We start from the raw sequence: 23,100 nt of genomic DNA on the forward strand, positions 1-23,100 counted from the left end.
ATAACGCCAAGCAGATTTGGGACACCCTCAAGATTTCACATGAGGGGAACGACGTCACCATGCTCACCAAGATGGAGTTGGTGGAGGGCGAACTTGGGAGATTCGCAATGATCAGGGGTGAGGATCCAACCCAAACGTACAATCGGCTCAAGACCCTCGTCAACAAAATAAGGAGCTATGGAAGCACGCGATGGACGGACCACGACGTCGTTCGCCTAATGCTAAGGTCTTTTACCGTCCTTGATCCACATCTTGTGAACAATATTCGTGAAAATCCTAGGTACACGAAGATGACGCCCGAGGAGATCCTTGGAAAGTTTGTAAGCGGGCGGATGATGATCAAGGAGGCAAGATATGTCGACGATGCATTGAATGGTCCAATCCAAGAGCCTCAAACTATTGCTCTCAAGGCAACGAGAAGTAAGGAGGCGCTACCTAGCAAGGTGGCGCAAGTAGAGGCGGCTGGACTTAATGATGAAGAGATGGCCCTCATCATCAAGCGCTTCAAGATGGCGTTAAAGGGTCGCAAGGGGCATCCTAACAAGACCAAGATGAAGGGGAAGCGCTCATGCTTCAAATGTGGTAAGATTGGTCATTTTATCGCTAATTGTCCCGATAATGATAGTGACCAGGAACAAGGGAACAAGAGGGAAAAGAAGAAAGCTTACAAGAAGGCTAAGGGCGAGGCACACCTTGGCAAGGAGTGGGACTCGGATTGTTCGTCGTCCGACTCCGACAACGAAGGACTCGCCGCCACCGCCTTCAACAAATCGGCCCTCTTCCCCAACGAGCGTCACACATGCCTCATGGCGAAGGAGAAGAAGGTATGTACTCGGAATACTACTTATGCTTCTTCAAGTGAGGATGAGTCTAGTGATGATGATGAAATAGATTATTCATGTTTATTCAAGGGCCTAGATAGAACCAAGGTTGATAAAATTAATGAATTAATTGATGCCTTGAATGATAAGAATAGGTTATTAGAAAAGCAAGAGGATCTTTTGTATGAAGAACATGATAAATTTGCAGAGGCGCAAAATTCTCTTGCTTTAGAAATTAAAAGGAATGAAATGCTTTCTTGTGAATTGTCTGCATGCCATGACTCAATTTCTAGTTTAAAAAGTGTTAATGATGATTTAAATGCTAAGTTAGAAATCGCTAGTAAATCAACATCTTGTGTAGAAAATGTTGTAATTTGCAATAGGTGTAAAGATTTTAATGTTGATGCTTGTAGTGAACACCTAGTTTCAATTTCTAAACTGAATGATGAAGTGGCTAGTCTTAATGCCCAACTTAAGACTAGCAAGAGTGAATTTGACAAGCTAAAATTTGCAAGGGATGCCTACACAATTGGTATACACCCCTCAATTAAGGATGGTCTTGGCTTCAAGAGGGAAGTCAAGAACTTAACAAGCCATAAGGCTTCCATCTCCGCAAAGGAGAAAGGGAAGGCCCCTATGGCTAGTAGTGCTAAAAAGAACCATGCTTTCATGTATCATGACAGGAGACATCCTAGGAATGTTTATAGAAGTTATGATGTTTTTAACTCTCATGCCATGATTGCTTCTAGTTCTTCTATTATGTATGATAGAAATTTGACTAGGAAAAATGTTGTTCATCATGTGCCTAGAAGAAATATTGTTCATGCTCCTAGGAAAGTAATGAATGAACCTTCTATAATTTATTATGCTTGCAATGCTTCCTTTGCTATTTGTAGAAAGGATAAGAAGGTAATTGCTAGGAAGATAGGGGCCAAATGTAAGGGAGACAAAACTTGCATTTGGGTCCCTAAGACTATTGTAACTAACCTTGTAGGACCCAACATGAGTTGGGTACCTAAGACCCAAGCCTAAATTTGCCTTGCAGGTTTATGCATCCGGGGGCTCAAGCTGGATTATCGACAGCGGATGCACAAACCACATGATGGGGGAAAAGAGGATGTTCTCTTCCTACGTCAAGAACAAGGATCCCCAAGATTCAATAATATTCGGTGATGGGAACCAAGGCAAGGTGAAAGGGTTAGGAAAAATTGCTATTTCATCCGAGCACTCTATTTCTAATGTGTTCGTAGTTGAGTCGCTTGGATATAACTTGTTGTCTGTGAGTCAACTCTGTAATATGGGATATAACTGTTTATTCACAAATGTAGATGTGTCTGTCTTTAGAAGAAGTGATGGTTCATTAGCTTTTAAGGGTGTACTAGACGGCAAACTTTATTTAGTTGATTTTGCAAAAGAGGAGGCCGGTCTAGATGCATGCTTAATTGCTAAGACTAGCATGTGCTGGCTGTGGCATCGCCGCTTAGCACATGTGGGGATGAAGAACCTTCACAAACTTCTAAAGGGAGAACACGTGATAGGTCTAACTAATGTTACTTTCGAAAAAGATAGACCTTGTGCAGCTTGTCAAGCAGGTAAACAGGTGGGAAGCTCTCATCATGCCAAAAATGTGATGACCACATCAAGACCTTTGGAGATGCTTCATATGGACCTCTTCGGACCCGTCGCCTATCTAAGCATAGGAGGAAGTAAGTATGGTCTTGTTATAGTTGATGATTTTTCCCGCTTCACTTGGGTATTCTTTTTGCAGGATAAATCTGAAACCCAAGGGACCCTCAAGCGCTTTCTAAGGAGAGCTCAAAATGAGTTTGAGCTCAAGGTGAAGAAGATAAGGAGCGACAACGGATCCGAGTTCAAGAATCTTCAAGTGGAGGAGTACCTTGAGGAGGAAGGGATCAAGCACGAGTTCTCCGCTCCCTACACACCACAGCAAAATGGTGTGGTAGAGAGGAAGAACAGGACGCTCATTGACATGGCGAGGACGATGCTTGGAGAGTTCAAGACCCCCGAGCGGTTTTGGTCGGAAGCCGTAAACACGGCTTGCCACGCCATCAACCGGGTCTACCTTCACCGCCTCCTCAAGAAGACTTCGTATGAGCTTCTAACCGGTAACAAACCCAATGTGTCATACTTTCGTGTATTTGGGAGCAAATGTTATATTCTAGTGAAGAAACACTACAAGAAAATTGACCTTCTATGACCTTCTGATGGTATCATAAGCGTCACAGAAGGTGCGTAATTAAAGGTCTTCTATGATGAAACGTAATAAATAATGACGTTCCTAAGAATATTCCTCCTTAGGAACGTCATAATTTTTTATGTTTCGTCACAGAAGACCTTTAATTACGCACCTTCTGTGACGCTTATAATACCATCAGAACGTCATAGAAGGTCAATATTCTTGTAGTGAAAGGTAGAAGTTCTAAGTTTGCCCCCAAAGCTGTAGAAGGGTTTTTATTAGGTTATGACTCAAATACAAAGGCGTATAGAGTCTTCAACAAATCATCGGGTTTGGTTGAAGTCTCTAGCGATGTTGTATTTGATGAGACTAATGGCTCTCCAAGAGAGCAAGTTGTTGATCTTGATGATGTAGATAAAGACGACGTTCCAACGGCCACAATACGCACCATGGCAATTGGCGATGTGCGACCACAGGAACTCGAGGAGCAAGATCAACCTTCTTCTTCAACAATGGTGCATCCCCCAACTCAAGACGATGAACAGGTTCATCAAGAAGAGGCGTGTGATCAAGGGGGAGCACAAGATAATCATGTGATGGAGGAAGAAGCACAACCGGCACCTCCAACCCAAGTTCGAGCGACGATTCAAAGGAATCATCCCGTCGACCAAATTTTGGGTGATATTAGCAAGGGAGTAACTACTCGTTCTAGATTAGTTAATTTTTGTGAGCATTACTCCTTTGTCTCTTCTATTGAGCCTTTCAGGGTAGAACAGGCCTTGCTAGATCCGGACTGGGTGTTGGCCATGCAGGAGGAGCTCAACAACTTCAAGCGTAATGAAGTTTGGACACTGGTGCCTCGTCCTAAGCAAAATGTTGTGGGCTTGAGTCAATTCACAAGTCGAAGGTTTGGATTTTGGTGAAACCTATACACCCGTAGCTAAGCTTGAGTCAATTTGTATATTACTTGTCTATGCTACTTACCATGGCTTTAAGCTTTATCAAATGGAAGAGGTCTATTTTTGAGCAACCTCCCGGCTTTGAAGATAGTAAGTATCCTAACCATGTATATAAACTCTCAAAGGCGCTTTATGGGCTCAAGCAAGCCCCAAGAGCATGGTATGAATGCCTTCGAGATTTTCTTATCACTAATGGCTTCAAAGTCGGCAAGGCCGATCCTACTCTCTTTACTAAGACAATTGAGAATGATTTGTTTGTATGCCAAATTTATGTTGATGATATCATATTTGGGTCTACTAACAAATCTATTTGTGAAGAATTTAGTAGGATCATGATTCAAAAATTCGAGATGTCTATGATGGGGAGTTAAAGTATTTTCTAGGATTCCAAGTCAAGCAACTCCAAGAGGGCACCTTCATTTGCCAAACAAAGTACATTCAAGACATTCTTACCAAGTTTGGAATGAAGGATGCCAAACTCATCAAGACACCCATGGGAACCAATGGGCATCTCGACCTCGACACGGGAGGTAAATCAGTAGATCAAAAGGTATACCAGTCGATGATAGGATCTTTACTCTATTTATGTGCATCTCGACCGGACATTATGCTTTCCATATGCATGTGTGCAAGGTTCCAAGCCGATCCTAAGGAAGTTCACCTTAGGGCCGTGAAGCGAATCTTGAGATATTTAGTTCAAACACCTAAGTTTGGCCTTTGGTACCCCAAGGGATCCTCTTTTGATTTATTAGGATATTCCGATGCTGATTGGGCAGGGTGTAAGATTGATAGGAAGAGCACATCAGGGACTTCTCGGTTTCTGGGGAGATCCCTGGTGTCTTGGGCTTCAAAGAAACAAAACTCAGTAGCTCTTTCTACCGTCGAAGCCGAGTACATTGTCGCAGGCCATTGTTGCGCGCAATTGCTTTGGATGAGGCAAACCCTTAGGGACTATGGCTACAAATTTAGCAAAGTCCCTCTCCTATGTGATAATGAGAGTGCAATCCGCATGGCGGATAATCCCGTTGAACATAGCCGCACTAAGGACATAGCCATTCGGTATCACTTTCTGAGAGATCACCAACAAAAAGGGGATATTGAGATAGCCTATATAAACACTAAAGATCAATTGGCAGATATCTTTACCAAGCCTTTAGATGAGAAAACCTTTACCAAGCCTTTAGATGAGAAAACCTTTACCAAACTTATTTAGAAATGAGCTAAATATTCTTGATTCTAGGAATTTTGATTGATTCTTTGCACACATAGCTCACTTATATACCTTTGATCATATCTCTTTTATGTCTATGACTAATGTGTTTTTAAGTGTATTATTATGCTTAGTCATAGATATTGAAAGGGAAATAGAGTATTCGGCAAAGAAGGCGCTTCCACTCAACTCCAATTGTATTTGCCGGTACTCCGCATCACTCTCCACTTTGGTATAATCTTCACTCATGTCTATTTGTTTGCCATTGGGGAGAAAGTAAAAGGGCTTATATTTCACTCACAAGTATCCGTTTTTGGCGATTCATGCCAAAGGGGGAGAAAATATGAGCCCAAAGAAAAAGGACCGCGCCACCACCAAATTTTAAAAATGAAATTTTTCAAATTGATATCTTATTGTGTTCAAAAGGGGGAGAAAGTAGTATCTTCTAAAATTTCTAAAACCCTCTTGAACACTAAGAGGAGAACTTTATTTAGGGGAAGTTTTGTTTAAGTCAACGGAAAAGAATTTGAAACAGGGGGAGAAAATTTCAATCTTGAAAATGCTTCTTTCAAACTTTATTCATATACCTTTGACTATTTGCAAAATGTTTTGAAAAGAATTTTTACAAAGGATTTGCAAAAAAAAACCCGTGGTGCAAATGTGGTCCAAAATGTTAAATAAGAAGAAAACCATCCATGCACATCTATTGAAAAAGTATATTGGTTTCAATCCTAAGCAACCTTTGCACTTATGTTATGCAAACTAATTCAATTCTGCACTTTTATATTTGCTTTGGTTTGTGTTGGCATCAATCACCAAAAAGGGGGAGATTGAAAGGGAAATAGGGTCAAACCTTTTCCTATATGAATTTTGGTGGTTGAATTGCCCAACACAAATCATTAGACTAACTAGTTTGCTCTAGAAAATATGTTCTACAGGTGCCAAAGGTTCACAACAAACCAATACAAAGATAAAAGAAAGGGTTCAACACAAAGGAGCAAAATGTACCGAAGGCAGGCCTGGTCTGGCGCACCGGACTGTCCGGTGTGCCACCGGACAGTGTCCGGTGCACCAGGGAGATCGACTCTGAACTTGCCAGCTTCGGGAATTTGGGAGGCCGCTCCACTATAATTCACCGGACTGTCCGGTGCAGCACCGGACTGTCCGGTGTGCCAGCGGAGCAACGGCTACTTCGCGCCAACGGTCGTCTGCAGAGAACAATAAATGCGCTACAGTGCGCGCCTGCGCGCGCAGAAGTCAGAGCAGGCACCAGAAGGCGCACCGGACAATCTACAGGACCTGTCCGGTGCACCACCGGACTGTCCGGTGGCCCCAGAAGTCAGAGCTCCAACGGTCGGAACCCAACGGCCTGGTGACGTGGCTGGCGCACCGGACTGTGTCCGGTGGCGCACCGGACTGTCCGGTGCGCCATACGACAGAAGCCTTCACCAACGGCCATATTGGTGGTTGGGGCTATAAATACCCCCCAAACACCACTCTTCAAGACATCCAAGCATTCACTACATCTCATTCAATACAAGAGCAATACACAACACTCCAAGACATAAATCAAAGCCTCTGATCGAATCAAAGTCCCCAATTCAACTCTAGTTTTTAGGACTTGTGAGGAGATCGACTTGTGTTCTTTTGTTGCTCTTGTTGCTTGGTTGGCTTTCTTCTTTCTCTCATTCTTACTCTCAAAACCTTGTAAGCGAAGCAAGAGACACCAATTGTGTGGTGGTCCTTGCGAGGTCTAAGTGACCCGGGAAATCAAGGAAGGAAGCTCACTCGGTCTAAGTGACCGTTTGAGAGAGGGAAAGGGTTGAAAGAGACCCGGTCTTTGTGACCACCTCAACGGGGAGTAGGTTTGCAAGAACCAAACCTCGGTAAAACAAATCACTGTGTCATCCATTCTTATTTGCTTGTGATTTGTTTTCACCCTCTCTCTTGGACTCGCTTATACTTCTAACGCTAACCCCGGCTTGTAGTTGTGCTTAAGTTTATAATTTTCAGATTCCGCCTATTCACCCCCCTCTAGGCGACTTTCAAAAGTGCCAAGTCTTGGGATGTGCGGACCGTCCGGGCCTTGCGGGCGGACCGTCCGCGATCCTTTAGTGGGGTCCGAAGTCTGTTCGCTTTGGACAGGTCATGTTCATTTGTACTGCAGACCGTCCGGGCCTTGGGGCCGGACCGTCCGCAGTCCTGACCAGAGAAGGCTGCTCTCGGCACAGTCCCTGAATTATAGTGCGGACCGTCCGACCTTGTTGGGCGGACCGTCTGCAGGTGCCAAATTTGGTCTGGATAGGGACTGTGTGGTTTTTGGGATTTGTACTACGGACTATCTGAAGGATAAGCCCGGACAGTACTGACTCCCAGGTCTCAGATCGTCCAGCCTTGTAGGCGGACGGTTTGCATGTGTTAACTCCACTTGGTCAGAGCTCTGGTGCTCCGAGTTGCCAGGTCATGGACGGTCCGACCAAGGTGGGCGGACTGTCCGGACCTCACTTTTCTGACAGCTCTGATAGATTTCAAACGGGAAAACTAGCCATTATATGTACGGCGGACCGTCCGACCCTAGGGCGTGGACCGTCCGCGTGTGCGCAGAACATGTGTTGTTTGCACATAACGGTTGGATTTGAGTGGGGGACTATAAATAGAAGGGGAGCTCGTGTGTGAGGGCTCTCTTGGCCATTTCTTGCATACATTGAGCTCATTTGTGATCCTCCAACTCTCTCTCTCTCTCACTCCTTGCTTGAGATTGCATTCTAGTGAGAGATTGAGTGTTCCTAGTGCATTTGCATCCATTGGTGATTCTTGAGGCACTAGGTGGTACACCGAGCAAGCGTCATCGGCTTGTTACTCTTGAAGGTTGCCGCCTCCTAGACGGCTCGGATGATTGTCTCCGTCGAGCTCTCCAAGAAGATTGTGGAGAAGCCGTGGTGTTGATTGTAGGGGTTCGCGCCTACCTCGCCGGAGCGGCAAAGGTGACATTAGTGGAATCGAGGTATTGAGTGATTTCTTGTCCACTTGGCTCAAAGATCAAACCGTGTCTTGATAGAGGAGCAAGTGAGAGCTTGAAGTCCACCTCAACGTGGATTAGGGGTGATCGGCAAATCACCGATACCACGGGATAAAATTCGGTGTCTTTATTTTCTTGCATTACTTATTGTCGTGCAAGTGATTAGTATTTTGCATATTGTTCATCAAGTATTCAATCTCCTTAATTGATTCTCATAGATTGTTTACTTGTTATCACTAGAGAATTTATACCTCTTGTTATATTGATTAAATTTCCCTAGTGTTTTTTATTTTAGTCAAAACCGTCTATTCACCCCCCTTTTAGCCGGTGTCCTAGATCCTATAGAGTGTCGATGCGATAGAGTCCAGGGTTCCTCTATATCATCCTCTTTGTAGGTTAGATAACTGTGGTGGTGCATCGGTGGACGGTGTAGAGGTTGTGCTTGGCTCTACTAGTGCCATAGGAAGGGCGGTTCCAGTCACTAGGGCACTAGAAGGTGATCGGTACTTTAGGAAATTATGGCGTTAGGGTTTGCGGTGGCAGGAAGCATTGGCTTTCGTGCCAACGTCCTTCCTCATTAATATAGGACCCATGACCGGGGTCACAAGAGGATAGTGTTGCACCTCCAATCAGAGTGTAGGTTGCTAGGAGAGATAGAATTAGGCACGATCATCCTTGATCGAGCCAGACCACATACACACCTAATAGACTGGTATCGATTCGGGTCGATACCGATCGAACCAACTAATCAGTATCCTTCACATGTAACTGATCGACCGATATCGACCCTCTTACCCAACGGATCAATCGCTACCAACCCGAACAAGGTCCAACATGGTTGGTATCAACCCGACTGAGCAGTCGACAACCCCGCCGACCGAACGATACTGCGAGACCACGGATGCTACCGCCTCAGATTGGAACCAGCCTTATCATATTACGGATGAAGTTAGTAAGATTCACATCTTAGCATCTCAGTCTATGAAGGATAATTCGAGGAGCTCCCCTAGTTTCTCTATACTCACTCATTCTTCGGTGTCCTGTCACGCGAGACAGACTTTTTCTCTGTTGCTCTAGGAGCTCTCGATGTGAGATGTTTCTAAGGATGAAGTTTCTTATGCATTTCACTCGTTAAAAATTACCTAGGCTCGGTCAAACTTTAAAACCAGATCATATCACATACACAGTTACATTAAATCATAAATACATGCACTAACACACGATGTTAAACAACTAACCATCCGACTATGGTTGTACTGTACATTGAACGGGCGCTAAAGCTTCGCCACCTCGTTCAGCAAGGGAGAACCTGCTCGCCATGTGAAGGACCAGGGCACTGAACCATGGTATGTTCAAGAATGATTAATTTTTTCGGTTATCAAGATACAGTTTTAAGCACAAACAACCTACCGCATCAAGCCACAGTGCTGCCTTATTAATAGGAAGAAATTTAATGAAAACGCACCAATGTCAAAGCTGTTCATCTGAATTCTGAACTGGCTACCAAGCAAGCAAACACATACTCTTCAAATAAAAATGTTTCAGAAACAAGAGCTCATATTCTTCTCAATTCCATGACACCACAAGATGGGAGCCAGGAAACAGTAAGCACTCGTCAGGCCTCACAGCAGCTGCTCCCGGAAAACCCTCAGCACGTCCGCGAACGTGACGATGCCGGCGAGGCGGCAGTCGTTGTCCTCGTCGAGGACCCAGACGTAGCTCACCCTGTGCGCGAGGGCCTGCACCAAGACGGCCACCAGTGAGCTCGCGGGGCTGCACACCACCGGCTCGTCAGCCGCCCGCCGCCCGTAGCTCCCCGACGACGGACGCCTCAGCTGCGCCCGGCCTGCCTCCTCGTCGGACGAGGAGGACGCGGAGGAGAGGGACGAGAACGATGACAGCGTCTCGTCCTCAACCAGCGCAAGCAAGGCGTCCAGGCCCTTGTCCTTCAGTCCGGCCTTGACGGCGCGCAGGATGTGCTCAGGCGGCGACACGTAGTGGTCGATGTAGGCCATGAGGTCGGCGGCCGAGAGCGTGGCGATGGCTGCCGCCGCCGTCTCGTCGCAGGCCGCGAGAAGGGCAGGGGAGATCTCGCCGACGAGGTGCCCGTCTTCGGCGACCACGGCAACCGCCGTCTCCGTGGCGACGGCGCGGCGGATGAGGGGCACGGCGGACAGGGCCGCCTCGCCGGGGCGCACCGAGAGGAAGTCGGCGCGCACGAGCCCGAGGGAGGACACGGAGCGCGCCGCCACATTGTAGACGAGGCAGATGTAGTTGAGGAAGTAGCGCACGAGGTCCTCCTGCGTGAGCCAGCAGAAGTCGCCGTCGGCGGCGCCAACGAGCTGCTTCTTGCGCCCGCCAGCGCGGAGGGGGACGGCCAGCACCTGCGCCCCGCTCAGAATCGCATCAAGGGCCTCCAAGATACTGCAGAAAGGAACCCCACGCTGGTCAGCTCAAAAGCAACCGAATACATGCAGTGATTAAAAATACTAGGCAAGATCCCAAAAGAATCGCCGATATTTTAAAGAAAGATTCGAATAAAGACGCACGCATTTTCCAAACCACATGCCAAGATCCTCCACCTTTCATTCCAAGACTCCGATCAAAGCGGCGCCGTTTTCGAGCCACAAGCGGACCCCAAAAGAACTGCGAGATTTGTGGGCTGAAAAAGAGACAGGGGTGCATGTCGCAATCTCCCGGAACCCACTCCGAGCCGCACCACTAGATTGTCTCCGGTGACTCGGATGATCTGACCCGAATGCGGCTTTTTCTTGACCATCACGAGAGTAAAGAACATGACAGTCACTTGTTCGAATCGGGGTCGCATATTCCAAGCAACAAAGCACAGAGCAGAGATCAAACCCTCCAAGTAATCATGATGAGGATGAACGCTCGTCTGTCGTCTGTCTTGGAATTGGGACCCAAAATAAAAGAAAAATGACACTAGCCTAGTCAGCACGCCAAGTAATCATGATGAGGGATGAAAGTTGCCTCATAAAATCGATTTCTATCGCAGCTTTTATTAAGGAATTTCTTTTTTTACCAAAAAACCGTGTTTCCTCGTGATGAACGGCCTTAGCGTTCTTCCAATCTCGAACGAATCCCACGCGTCGTTTGCACAGACCGAGAAGAGCGGAGGAAGGATAGGAGTTGACAGTTGAGCCTTGCCTGGAGCGGGGATCGACGCGGCGGACCTCTCCGGCGCCGTCCTTAGGCAGGAGCGCGGAGACCGGCTTGGAGAAGACCGCGGCGGGGCGCGCGAGCGCCTCAGGGTCGGTGCAGAGGAGGCAGAGCACGTCCGCGGGGCCGACCCGGCCGACGACGGCGCGCGCTGGTCCGGTCACCGCGACGCAGGCTGCGGCGCCAGAGCGGGACACCCTCCGGAGGGCGGCGGCAAGGTCGCCGGTGGCGGCGGAGAGCGGGAGCGACCTCACGGCCGGCTTGCCGATGCACAGGTCCGACAACTCATTGGCCAGGAAGTTCACTGCCATGCACTTGCGGGGCGGGCCCTTGGCGGTTTCGGGATCGAAACCTCTTTCAAAGATTTTCAATGCGGATAGAGGCGAGCAACCGGGAGGCGTTTTTTTTTTTGGGGTGGGATTTGTGAGGAAGACGAGGGGGAGGGAGGGGGGTTTTTGTTTCAACCGCGGCGCGTTGGGGGGTGGGAGGCGAAAAAATTTGCTGCAGGCCCTATAAATAGGGATGGCAACGGGATTTCTCCGTCGGGGAATGGCTTCCCATCCCCGTCCCCGCGGGGACAAAAATTCCCCGTCCCCGTCCCCGCGAATGCTCACCGGGGAGCTTTTTCTCCTGTCCCCGTCCCCGTCGGGGAATTTATCCCCATGGGGAACCCCGCGGGGAATCTGTCCCCGTTAGAAGTATAATATTTAAAGATAAATTTAAATTGATTGTATCAAATTAATACGAATTTAACAACCAAGATTGAAAATTACAAGAGACATCTACTTTAGAGTTTACTTTTCTATTTTATAACATGCCATGCACTGAATTCTTACTATAATTTTAACAAGTAAATTAACTAACTTAGATAAAATAGTTTCGTGGGGCGGGTACACGGGGGACGGGGACGGGGGATGGTTCCCCATCCCCGTCCCCGCGAACCCGATGGGGATTAAATTTCCCCCATTTAGATCCCCACGGGGACTAAATTAGTCCCATACCCGTCCCCTAATAGGGGAATTCCCCGCGGGGAATCGGGGATCGGGTCCCCATTGCCATCTCTACCTGTAAACCAGGGGATGTTTGCAGCTCCTCACAAAAGGATGATAGGGTCCATCTGTAGATCCACCAGGTAACGTTTTAGTTATATTATTGACCTGCAGGTGGACTCTATCCTTATTTTTATGAGAGGCTGCAAATATCTGGTTTACAGCCCAGCTGCAACAAATTTTTTTCCGTGGGAGGAGGGGTAGCTACGCGTTGTGGGTTGGGGTCTCTAGTTCGTGGGCCTGGGAGGGGCGACATCTGGATAGTTTTTTTTGGGGGGGGGGGGGGGGGGGGGGAGGGGTGAGCAGGTGAAAAGCGAAATCCCCCGCCCGCCGCAGTTTTATCTTTATCTGCAGGCTGCAGCTGCATCTGAGTTGAGTCAGTCGAGCCGAGCTGATAAACGCTGAATAGGAGTATGTGGAGCGGGACCGTTCCGTTTCTGAAGCCTTGCCGGTTGCCAGTGGAGCAAACTGCAAAACGTTTCCTCCTCCGCTCTAGAGAAAAAGAAGGGCAGGCAGTAGGAGTGTTGCAAAGTTCTCTGCCGTTGGAAAAAGTTTCATGATACAAATTATACACGAAGGTAAAAAAAAAGTTCATAAATTAGCTTTAAAAAAGTTGACAGAGTAACTGAAATTAGAAGAGAAGAAAGAGGTAGAAGAATAAGCTGAGGAGGATAAGTAATAGTGAATTGGTTTGGTTATTTTTATGAATCATGTAATTTTTATTTTTTTTTAAAAAAAGTATGTTTTTCCAATTATTTTTATGAATCACGTGATACTTGAATGTATTTATATTTTAATTAAAAAGGTTTTGGAAAAAAAATATTTGGAGTCATTGGAGTACTACGTTTTTATTGGATTTTATACTTTTAAGGAGATCTCAATTACTATGTTTTGGGAGCTGTAATTTTTGGTACTTGTTGGAGTTAATCTTAAACATAACAACTTCTCTAAAGTAGTATTTCACCTATTTCTATTTTCTACTGCTCCCCCAAATACTATAACGGTCCACATACCGTATGATTGGTTTCACTGCTCACGGCGCCCAGGCTTTCGACGTGCGTTGACCGCGTCCAATCCTGTGATTGGTTTCTTGTGTCGTCGTTTGCAAGCATGGATGAGCTTGTGCAACTTTAGTTCTTTTACCCGTCGGGTCTTGTATGTGTGGAGAAGTAGGTGAGGCCAGGGTCTTCGCGGCGATGCAGGCTTGCGCGAGACAGGCGCACGTAGATGCTGCAACCAATCAGACGAATAAACTGTATAAACTATATAAACCTAAGTGCTGGTATAGTTGTGTTCCTGGGTTTAAGGTTTGCTTTTGTTGTGTCGCTGCAAATGAGACGTTGTGCAACTGTAGCATTCAAGCGTAAACAGGGTCTAGATCATTAGCATTGGGAGCACTCTACACGTTCTGAACTTGTGATGAACAGATGCAGCGAGTAATTACCAGCGCGTCCAGAACTAGTAAAATCAAGCTCGTCATCGCACATTGCATATTTAAAGCAGTAGAAAATTTTTTTAAAAAAGAGAGAAAATAGAAATAGGTGGAGTAAGGACGAAATATTATTTTAGAGAAGCTTCTCAGTTGTGTGCACATGTTATGCAGCGTTAATTTCTGGGCAAGAACTTGTTACGCAGTGGTGTTAAGGCCTCGTAGGGTCCTAATTTTTCTGGCTTCCTCCTTTGCTGATTTGAAGCAGTTTAACGATGCCCGTACTTGTTGTGCTCTAGTTTTTGCACGTGGCGTTGTTGGTTAGTTTTAGAATCTCACGAGAACATGGAAACACTCTGCAGTCTGCATCGATTTCTTGGTTGAAGTAGAAAACACTCAGATCACGAGTTAGGCTGTTATACTTTGTAAATTAGTTTTCCTTTTCTTGCTTAGGTTACTACTCACCAGTTTTTGTTCAAAATAGGCTTTTGTTGCTACCGTAATCTTAATTTTGATGTTTCCATTGCTAATTGTTGCAGCACATAGAGGTGTGAACAAGCTTATCAAAGGAAGGCCCCTCGACAATCTGTCAATGGTGACTTACTTCATGGGCAAGTAATCACTAACCTGGTGGCTAGAATTTTAGTCTGTATATAAGCTAATACAAGGCTTCGAGTAGTGTTCCTCGGTATTATATTCCCTTTACTGCCACCAATTCTAAGCAAATTGTATTAGGGTCCGTTTGTTTCGTTGGAATTAAATTCCATTTTAATAATTATAATTTAGACAAAACTAATTAAGTTCATATATTTATATATGAAATATATTTGTATATTATCCTAAATCATATAAGAGAATTAATTATATACTACATTTATGTTATAGCGAAGCAAGTAAAAGAGTGTGTTATAATTTGTACATCGAAAAAATAGCATGTAAATCTATAGAATTAATTTTCATCTCCCACCCCATGAATTTAAAATAAGCTTATATGATAACTTTGGAAAGTGGTGGAACGTCACATTCTAAAAAAGTAGTCTATTCTATTAGTAAGATTCTAATTTCTCAAAATAAAAGGAAACAAATAGGGCCTTAGAAGAAACTCTCCAAAATGCTGCTTTACGTTTCATTGTCCTGTTCTTTCTCGACATGCACACGGAGCTAGAACGCTTATGAGAGAAGGGAAAGCAGCAAAGGGACTCTGGCGGTCCAGCTTATATATGATGGACAAGTGAGCCTTACTAGTCAGTCTGTGTGAATGTTTTTATATTCTCTTTTCGATTTCTAAAATCATGACGACTTGTGTGAATGCCATGCCATGGTTTGCAGATAACTGAGCTGAAGCTCCTTGTTGATAGCCTGTAGAAGGAGAGAGACTTGTACTTCTCCAAGCAAGCTGCAGGACATTGAGATCCTTGTGTTGCGATCATCATCTATGTTTTCCTGTTGTATCTACGGGTGGTAATGGATCACGATCCAAATGCTTCTTCACAAAACAGTATGACCCTAAATAAATTTTAGTTCAAAAATGAATAAAAATAAGACTCGATCCTAATCCAATCCGATCCTTAAATTTTATAATGTAAAATTGAAAGCCCATTGTCACCCCTAGTTGTATCCATCCTTCAGAGCTATATCTGTATCCTGATGATGATGATGGATGTCTTCTGGTATCAGGTCCATGCCATCCAGAACATACTCTACACAACAGAGGAGGACTCTTAGGCTATGCGCAGCGCATCCCGCCACACGCCCTCTCCCCTTCGTTTAGCGTGTGCAGAGCAACGCTACATGCTGCAGCGCTCACCGCTACCGCTGCTACAGTACAAGCGCAATGCACAGTGAACCGCCAGATGCAGGGTAACGCTAACTGCTCCTCTTGCGTATTTTTGTAACACGTGAGTATTTATTAGATAGAGAAAAATTGATAGTAAATGAAAAGTAGGTATAGGAAATGATATTTTATAGTTGTAATGGGGTATAGGGGGAGAATATAGGGGGAACCGCTGCGGGAGATAAAAAAGTAGGGGATGAAATGTTGATGATGTGACGCAAAAAAGTGATATAGGGAGAAAAATTTAGGGGTAACCGTTGCAGACAGTCTTAGGTGTCTCTCCTCTCTTTTCTCTCGGATTGTTTTGTTGTTTCGTCTTTCATGGGTTGTATGGTAGTCTAATGTCATGTGCGCTTCGCAAGGAAGCTGTCTGCCACAGAAATTGTGGCCAATAGCGACCAAGGCAATTTCTGTCACCTTAAGGGCAATATATACAACCAAACATGCCCTACAATAAAAAAAAAGTTTATGGTATTGTTTTTAAGATTGATATGTTACATAGAATAAAAATATATTATAGATACACAATTTTATTTTATAATTGTATAGAAATCCAATTTTATAACTCATACCGAGCTCGTAATCCTATTCGATATTCTCTCCTCTTCAAACTACTAATCAGTTGCCCTGCCTTACCACGGTTCTATATGAATTGATTTTGTTTTAATAAAACATTAAAAAAAAATATACATGCTTCTATTTGTGTGTGATTTTACTTTTTTGCATTAAACGATGGGTAGGATGACGCGGGACGACAGCTAAAACTGATGTTTTATAATAGAGATATTGTATAAAGAAAAAACTTATGTGGCAACTTATTAAATACTCCCTCCGTCCCAGTATATAAGGCGTAACTAACTCTGGTTCAAAGACCAAGAAATGCATTTAATTGTCTCTATACCACTGCATCGATATACGTATGCATAGAGAGAGCACGCCTTATATTGTGGGACAAGAATAAAAAGTGGTTACGCCTTATATCCTGAGACGGAGGGAGTAAAAGTAAAACTCTTAGGTAGTGTTTGGTTCGGTGTCAACGAGAGATGGGACGGGATCAATACTGTGCTGATCATGTCCCTTATTTTTTTTAGGAATGACCTCATCCATCATTTTTAAAGAATATTTCTTAACCCTAACTCTGAACCTCTAAATCAAACGCGAGTCAAATTAGAATGATCCTATCTTATCCATCCTCGTCCTTATTCGTCCCTCCTTCCAAACGCTACCTTACTGACACTGGCCTCGGCTGAGGCTATCCGCAGCGGTTCCCCCTAAATTTTTCCCCCTATATCACTTTTTTAAGTCACATCATCAACATTTCACCCCCTAAATTTTCATCTCCCGCAGCGGTTCCCCCTATATTATCCCTCTATACCCCACTACAACTATAAAATATTATTATCTAACCATATTTATCTTTTATTACTATTTTTTTAAACTATTAAATAGGGGAGCACTGTGCAAGGGGGCGCTACAGTGCTCCCCTTGATCTAGAGGACCTGTGCGGCCTCCCCTAGCACTGTAGCGCGTAGGGGGCCATTTGGAGGCCACTGCTGGGCGTGTAGAGCGCCTCTACGCGTCTACAGTGCTAGGGGGGAGGGGTGCGCTGCGGTCAGTCTGAGTAGACTTCACTCCGTTATCTAAATCAAAAGAACCTCTACGCAAAGGTACGGATCGAGTAATGCAGCAACGATGATTTTTATTGCAGATTAAAAAAACCGTACATCTGATTTGAGTAGGAGGTATATGTACTAATTAATTAATTAACACGGTCATGGATCCAGGCAACGGCAATAGAGTAGAGAAACCGTTGCTCAGGAAGCATTCCATTATTCTGACGGTCTCACCCGCTGCTTATGCGGCGGAGGGATGGTCCCTGAGGAAGCCGAGTAGCAGGTCGTTGACCTGCTCTGGGAGCTGCTCCTGCACGAAGTGGCTCCCCTCAGGGATGTAGGTGATCTTGAGGTCCGGCATGAAGTTGTCCATGACGCCGCCGCGCATGGCGGTCTCGAACCCCGGGAACTTGAACGCGTAGTCCTTCTCCCCCATCACCATGAACACCGGCACCTGGAACTTGGCGTCCAGCCGGTTCGGGAGCTTGTGCATAGATCTGCGCAATCAAATTTTCCCATGGAAGCCAAAAAAGCAATTAATGAACATCAGAGAGATCTGCCGTTTGGCCGGCGAAAGGAGTGGCTACCTGTACGGCATCTTGAGCGGGTACCCGAAGCCGGACTTCTCGTAGAGCTTGGCGTAGGCGTCCAGGTCCTCCTCGGTGAACCACTCCGGGAGGGGCGTGGACAGGTCGGCCAGGTCCATGATCTCCTGCCCTTCCTTGGCAATCGGGATCTCGGCGCCGGCGAAGAGCACGTAGATGGTGCGCACCACGCGCCTCACGTCGAACCGGCCGAAGTCGGCCTCCGCCCTGCCCGGCTCCTGAACAAGAAGAGAAAGCAAAAGGAGAACACCAGCTCAAGAAGAAGAAGAATACTAGAATAGCAAGAGCTGTATGTATGCAGTCAGTGGCGGGCGGCTACGCACGCGCCAGCGCAGGATGTAGAATCCTTCGGGCATGATGGCGTCGAAGGACATGGGAGCCGGGTTGAAGGGGATGCCCAGGCACACCACGCCGAGGGTGCGGCCCGGGTGCTGCAGCGCGAACTCGTACGCCGGCATGGCGCCGAAGTCCTTGCCCACCAAGAACGCCTGCACGCGCGCGGCAACAGCAGCTCAGATCTTGGAGACATGGATTGGACGCTCCTCCTTTTCGTCCCGTTCGGTGGGCTACCGCCGCAGCCGCTGCTTTACCTTCGGGACGCTGAGGGCGTCGAGGATGCCCAGCACGTCGGCGATGAGGTCGTCAGGAGAGACCTCCTCGTGCTCCGGCGGCTGCTCCGACAGGCCGTACCCGCGGCAGTCCGGCGCGATGGCGCGGTACCCCGCCGCGGCCACGGCCCGCATCTGGTGGCGCCACGAGTACCATATCTCCGGGAAGCCGTGCAGGAACACCACCGTGCCCAGTTCACCTGCGGCACACGAACCAACGGCACCAGCCGGCCAGCCGTGCGGCCCGCAGGCCGTAGCCCATGAATGATCGATACTCTGCCTGCTCCGCTGGGATCCATCGGCTCAAAGCAACGATGAGGACTCACCTGTGCCTACTTGTGCGACGTGGAGGTTGAGGCCGCGGATGGGGAGGTGGGTGTGCTCGATCTCCTGCGCCATTGCTGCTCGCTCTTCAAGGACGGCCGGCGAGTGGGATGTCTCATCAGCAGATCATCAGTTTTATAGGGACATTTTGGGGATTAGTGAGATATCTCAACTTTCAAGTCTGTCTGTTCTTCAAAAAAAAAACGAAAACGAAAAGAAGGCCATGGCCATTCAAGGTTGAACACTTGAACTTTCCCTCGGTATTTTTTTTTTCGTACTCAGTCCAGTCCGATATGCAATTTTCGATCCAGTTTTTGGTATATTTCGGTCTAAAATCTGAAATTCAAAAGTCAAATAAAACGGGGTTTTCCCAAATTCCAAACCGAAAATGTAATCCCTGATTCAGACACGGTGATCAGTCTCCCACGTGCCTACTCTGCCTTGGACTTGTCGTTTGTTGTTTTCCGAAGACGAGACGAGGACAAACACTTGACAGGCAGGAACCGTAGAATCCATCGATCAGCATCACCGCACGTCCGCACCAGTGGCGTCCAAGACCATTTGGGGGCCTACTCACAGTACAATAATGGTTTCTTGTCTCCTTTTCCACGCCGAGCTGCGCTTGAAAAAGATGGCGTCTTTGTTTTCTGAAAAACTAATCGATTCAAATCTAACTAGCTCTATACAATACGGCATTATTTTTTTAAATAGTTTCAGTATAGAATTATATTATATGATTAATCTAATACTCTCTGGCCATTCTATATTATAACTGCTTTTGCTATTCTAGATATCTACTTTTAGTATTTATCAATACATTATATCTATCTACATCTAAAAACTATGTATTTATAAAAGTCAGAATGACTTGTAATTTCAAATTAAACCAGAGCAATCTTAATTTAGTATCATATTTTTATACATTTAGTTAAACTTATCATTGCTTGTTTTTTTTCCAAAAAAAACTGAGATAATACATGTATTTCGATGGATTATGGTCAAGTTTTATTACTATTCATTTTTAAACCAAAATTATTTAAGGGCTATAACTTTTTATAAAATGATATTTGAATGGTGATCCATTGCCATCCCTACTCGTAGCAGACTAAATTATCATAACACTGAGTAAAGAGAAGCCACTGGTGTATTGCTGCAGCTGCAACCACAATCTAGAAAATCAGAACCGAACAGTCTATCCTTACTTTGTTTGTAATGATAGGCTTCTTACTCTATTACCAGTACGTAGTGACATAATAATACGTGAAGCGCATTGTCAGAAACTCAAAATCACGTGGAGACTTGTTAATTGACTGTTGGAATTTCATTGACGCTTCGCCTATTGACATCCAGGCACTTATGCGACACTGCCACCCGTCTCTCTCTCTTCAAATCACATGTTGGTTAGACAATCCTTTGTCACCCGCTTCTAGAATCCAAAAGTCCATATGCTTCGGTTTAATGCACTGGGTATCCATTAAATTTTGTACGATATTAGTTAGGTCCTCGTCATCTCCAAAAAAATAAATTTATAATTTATAAGAAAATTTTGTAGTTTATCCACAAAAATCCATACCCTCTATATTTATTGTTGACAACTAAAATTGACTATTTTAAGAAATTGTCAAAATATAGAATAGGTTTCACCATTGTGTTTTGTTAGATTCTATAGTGCCTAGGATCGATTCATAAGCCTCTAAAATATCAATCCGCAACTACAATACCTTCATTATTGTTCATAGCCACCATCGCGGTGGCGTCTTGCAGTGAAGACCCGCCGCCTCCTCCTCCTCCTCGATCTTGCTGCGTGTGACGAGGAGACTGTTTTTCGTCGTTGATCGGTGGTGGATCGACTCCTCCAGTGACACCTACAGTGGAGGCTCAAATCCCGGTCCCGATGGGGAGATGGGGATCTAAGATATAGTCACAGCTCTTCCAGTCACTCCAAGCGCCTAGGAGATCGGTTCCTCATAGAATGTTGATTAGGGTTTTGTGGTCGAGTGATTAGTGTTGGCTAAACCCGTCGGCCCCCTTAATCTATTTATATGGCGTCGTGTGACCGGGGTCTGAAACCAACGGTTAGGATACCCCTCCCCTCGATCAAGGGCGCGGTTAGACGGTTAGGATTAACCCTACCTTGGTTACTGTTAACCGGCTAGTGTAGAGGACACATCCTAACAATCTCCCCTTTGTTCTCTACATACCTCTCACTCAAATTTTTATGAATTCCATACTTTGACAAATTTACACGTAGAGACCAATGTGTGACAATGATCTATTAAGTATCACTGCACTCATTGACTACAACATGCTCCCCTGCTTCAGAACGAAAAGACTTTACAAGATTGCAATATGTAGCCCCTATGATTCAGGGTCATAGGTACTCCCTTAATCCCATGCTGGCTACGTGCTTACTAAACACACTGGATGGAAGACCTTTTGTGAGCGGATCTGCAAGCATCTGATGGGTTCTTATATGCTCAACTTCAATGGTGTGATCCAGAATCTTCTCCTTAAAAATATAACACTTAATGTCAATATACTTAGCAGCGCCACTTGACTTATTGTTATGGGAGAAAAATACCGCTGGCTCATTGTCGCAATAAATTCTAAGTGGTCGTTCTATGCTATCAACCAATCTTAATCTGGGTACGAATTTGTTTATCCATATCGCATGTCCAGTTGCCTCATACGTAGCTACAAACTCAACGCGCATTGTCGACGATTCTCTCACTGTCTGTTTGCAACTCTTCCAAGAAATAGCTCCTCTAGAGAGCATAAATATATACCCTAAAGTGGACTTTAGTGTACTCTACGCCCCCCAGTCGGCATCTGCATAACCAACTATTTTTAGGGGACTAGATCTTCTATACGTAAGCATGAGACCTTTAGTACTTTGCGGGTACCTTATAGCCTTCTTGACTGCTTTCCAGTGATCTATGCCTGGATTCTTCTGATAGCGTCCAAGCATCCCGGTGGTAAATGCTAAGTCAGGGTGAGCACATACTTGAGCATACATAATGCTTCCAATAGCTAAAGCATATGGTATTGAGTTTATATTTTTTCTCATACTGATTCTTTGGGACACTGATATTCTCCAAACTTATCACCCTTGATTATTGGACCAAACGAGACATTACACTTGTGCATATTGTACCTCTTTAGTACGTTTTCTATACATGACTTCTGTGAGAGTCCTAATACTCCCTTTTGAGTGTCTGTGTGAATTTCTTTTCCAATAACATAAGAGGCTTCTCCCATGTCTTTCATATCAAAATTCGAGGAAAGAAACCTTTTTGTTTCCGCCGGTAGATCCTTAGCACTACTAGCTAAAAGTATGTCATCGACATACAGAACAAGGAAGATATACTTTCCTTTTCTAAATTTTGCATAAATGGAATCGTCTTCCTTGTTTTCCTCGAAACCAAACTTTCTGATACTCCTTACCATATCCATTAGTGTTCTGTTACGCCTTTCAGCAACCCTATTCTGTTACGGTTCACCAGGTGTTGAATACTGAGCAACAATACTATTTTCACTTAGGAACCTCGCGAAAGGCCCTAGGACCTGTCCATACTTAGTATGGTGCCCATAGTGGTTCCCCCATGATCTTATCTAACAATCTTTATGTTCAATTCGTGTTGATTTTCTACTTCAGTTTTGAACTATTTAAACTTGTCTAAAGCTTCTGATCTTTCCTTAATGGGGTAAATATAACCGTAGCGAGAGTAGTCATCTGTGAAGGTTACGAACGAAATAAACACATCTACTGTCCTAACTAGAAAAGGACCACAGTTATCTGTATGAATAATTTTTAACACTCTCGTACTATGCTTAGCATTTTTCTTAATCTGCTTCGCAATTTACCCTTAATGCAATCTTTGGATTGCTCTAAGTCTGTGAAGTCCAGGAGATGGAGAATCTGTTCCTTAACGAGGCGTTCTATTCTCCCCCTCGAAATATGGCCCAAACGATAGTGCCATAATTTGGGCGATGTTTCTCCATCACTTCATTTTCTTTTCCTGTCACTACTGGCTGCTTCGCTTTCTGGTGTATCTGATACATTAACAACATCACTATGTGAAAGTAAATAAAACATATCCCGTAGGACAGCGAGACTAACATCTTTATTATCAAACTGAATAACACGTTGTCTATCACCGAAATGACAATGAATGTGCTGATCATCTAATCTAGAAACTGGAATAAGGTCCCTGAAAGGGAAATAGGGTCAAACCTTTTCCATATAAATTTT

At 45.1% G+C, this 23,100-nt stretch overlaps 2 protein-coding genes across 2 annotated transcripts; both read right to left on the reverse strand.

Annotated features, from left to right (window-relative positions):
• Positions 1–9,640: 9,640 nt before the first annotated feature.
• LOC100273954 (CBS domain-containing protein CBSX5) lies at positions 9,641–11,863 on the reverse strand. Its single transcript, NM_001148343.1, is given in 2 exon segments — positions 9,641–10,630; positions 11,375–11,863. Coding segments are annotated over 2 exon segments (1,125 nt in total). The 5' UTR covers positions 11,698–11,863; the 3' UTR covers positions 9,641–9,828.
• Positions 11,864–17,378: 5,515 nt separating this feature from the next.
• Positions 17,379–19,031, reverse strand: LOC100192768 (uncharacterized). The gene is made up of 5 exons (NM_001347650.1): positions 18,851–19,031; positions 18,507–18,724; positions 18,240–18,404; positions 17,899–18,134; positions 17,379–17,808 (listed from the first exon to the last, which is right to left on the reverse strand). The coding sequence occupies exons 1-5, from the start codon at positions 18,921–18,923 to the stop codon at positions 17,553–17,555; spliced, it is 948 nt and encodes a 315-aa protein (NP_001334579.1). The 5' UTR covers positions 18,924–19,031; the 3' UTR covers positions 17,379–17,552.
• Positions 19,032–23,100: the final 4,069 nt, after the last annotated feature.

The sequence above is a fragment of the Zea mays genome, chromosome 5 (assembly GCF_902167145.1).
Source record: "Zea mays cultivar B73 chromosome 5, Zm-B73-REFERENCE-NAM-5.0, whole genome shotgun sequence".
In the NCBI taxonomy this organism is placed as follows: domain Eukaryota; kingdom Viridiplantae; phylum Streptophyta; class Magnoliopsida; order Poales; family Poaceae; genus Zea; species Zea mays.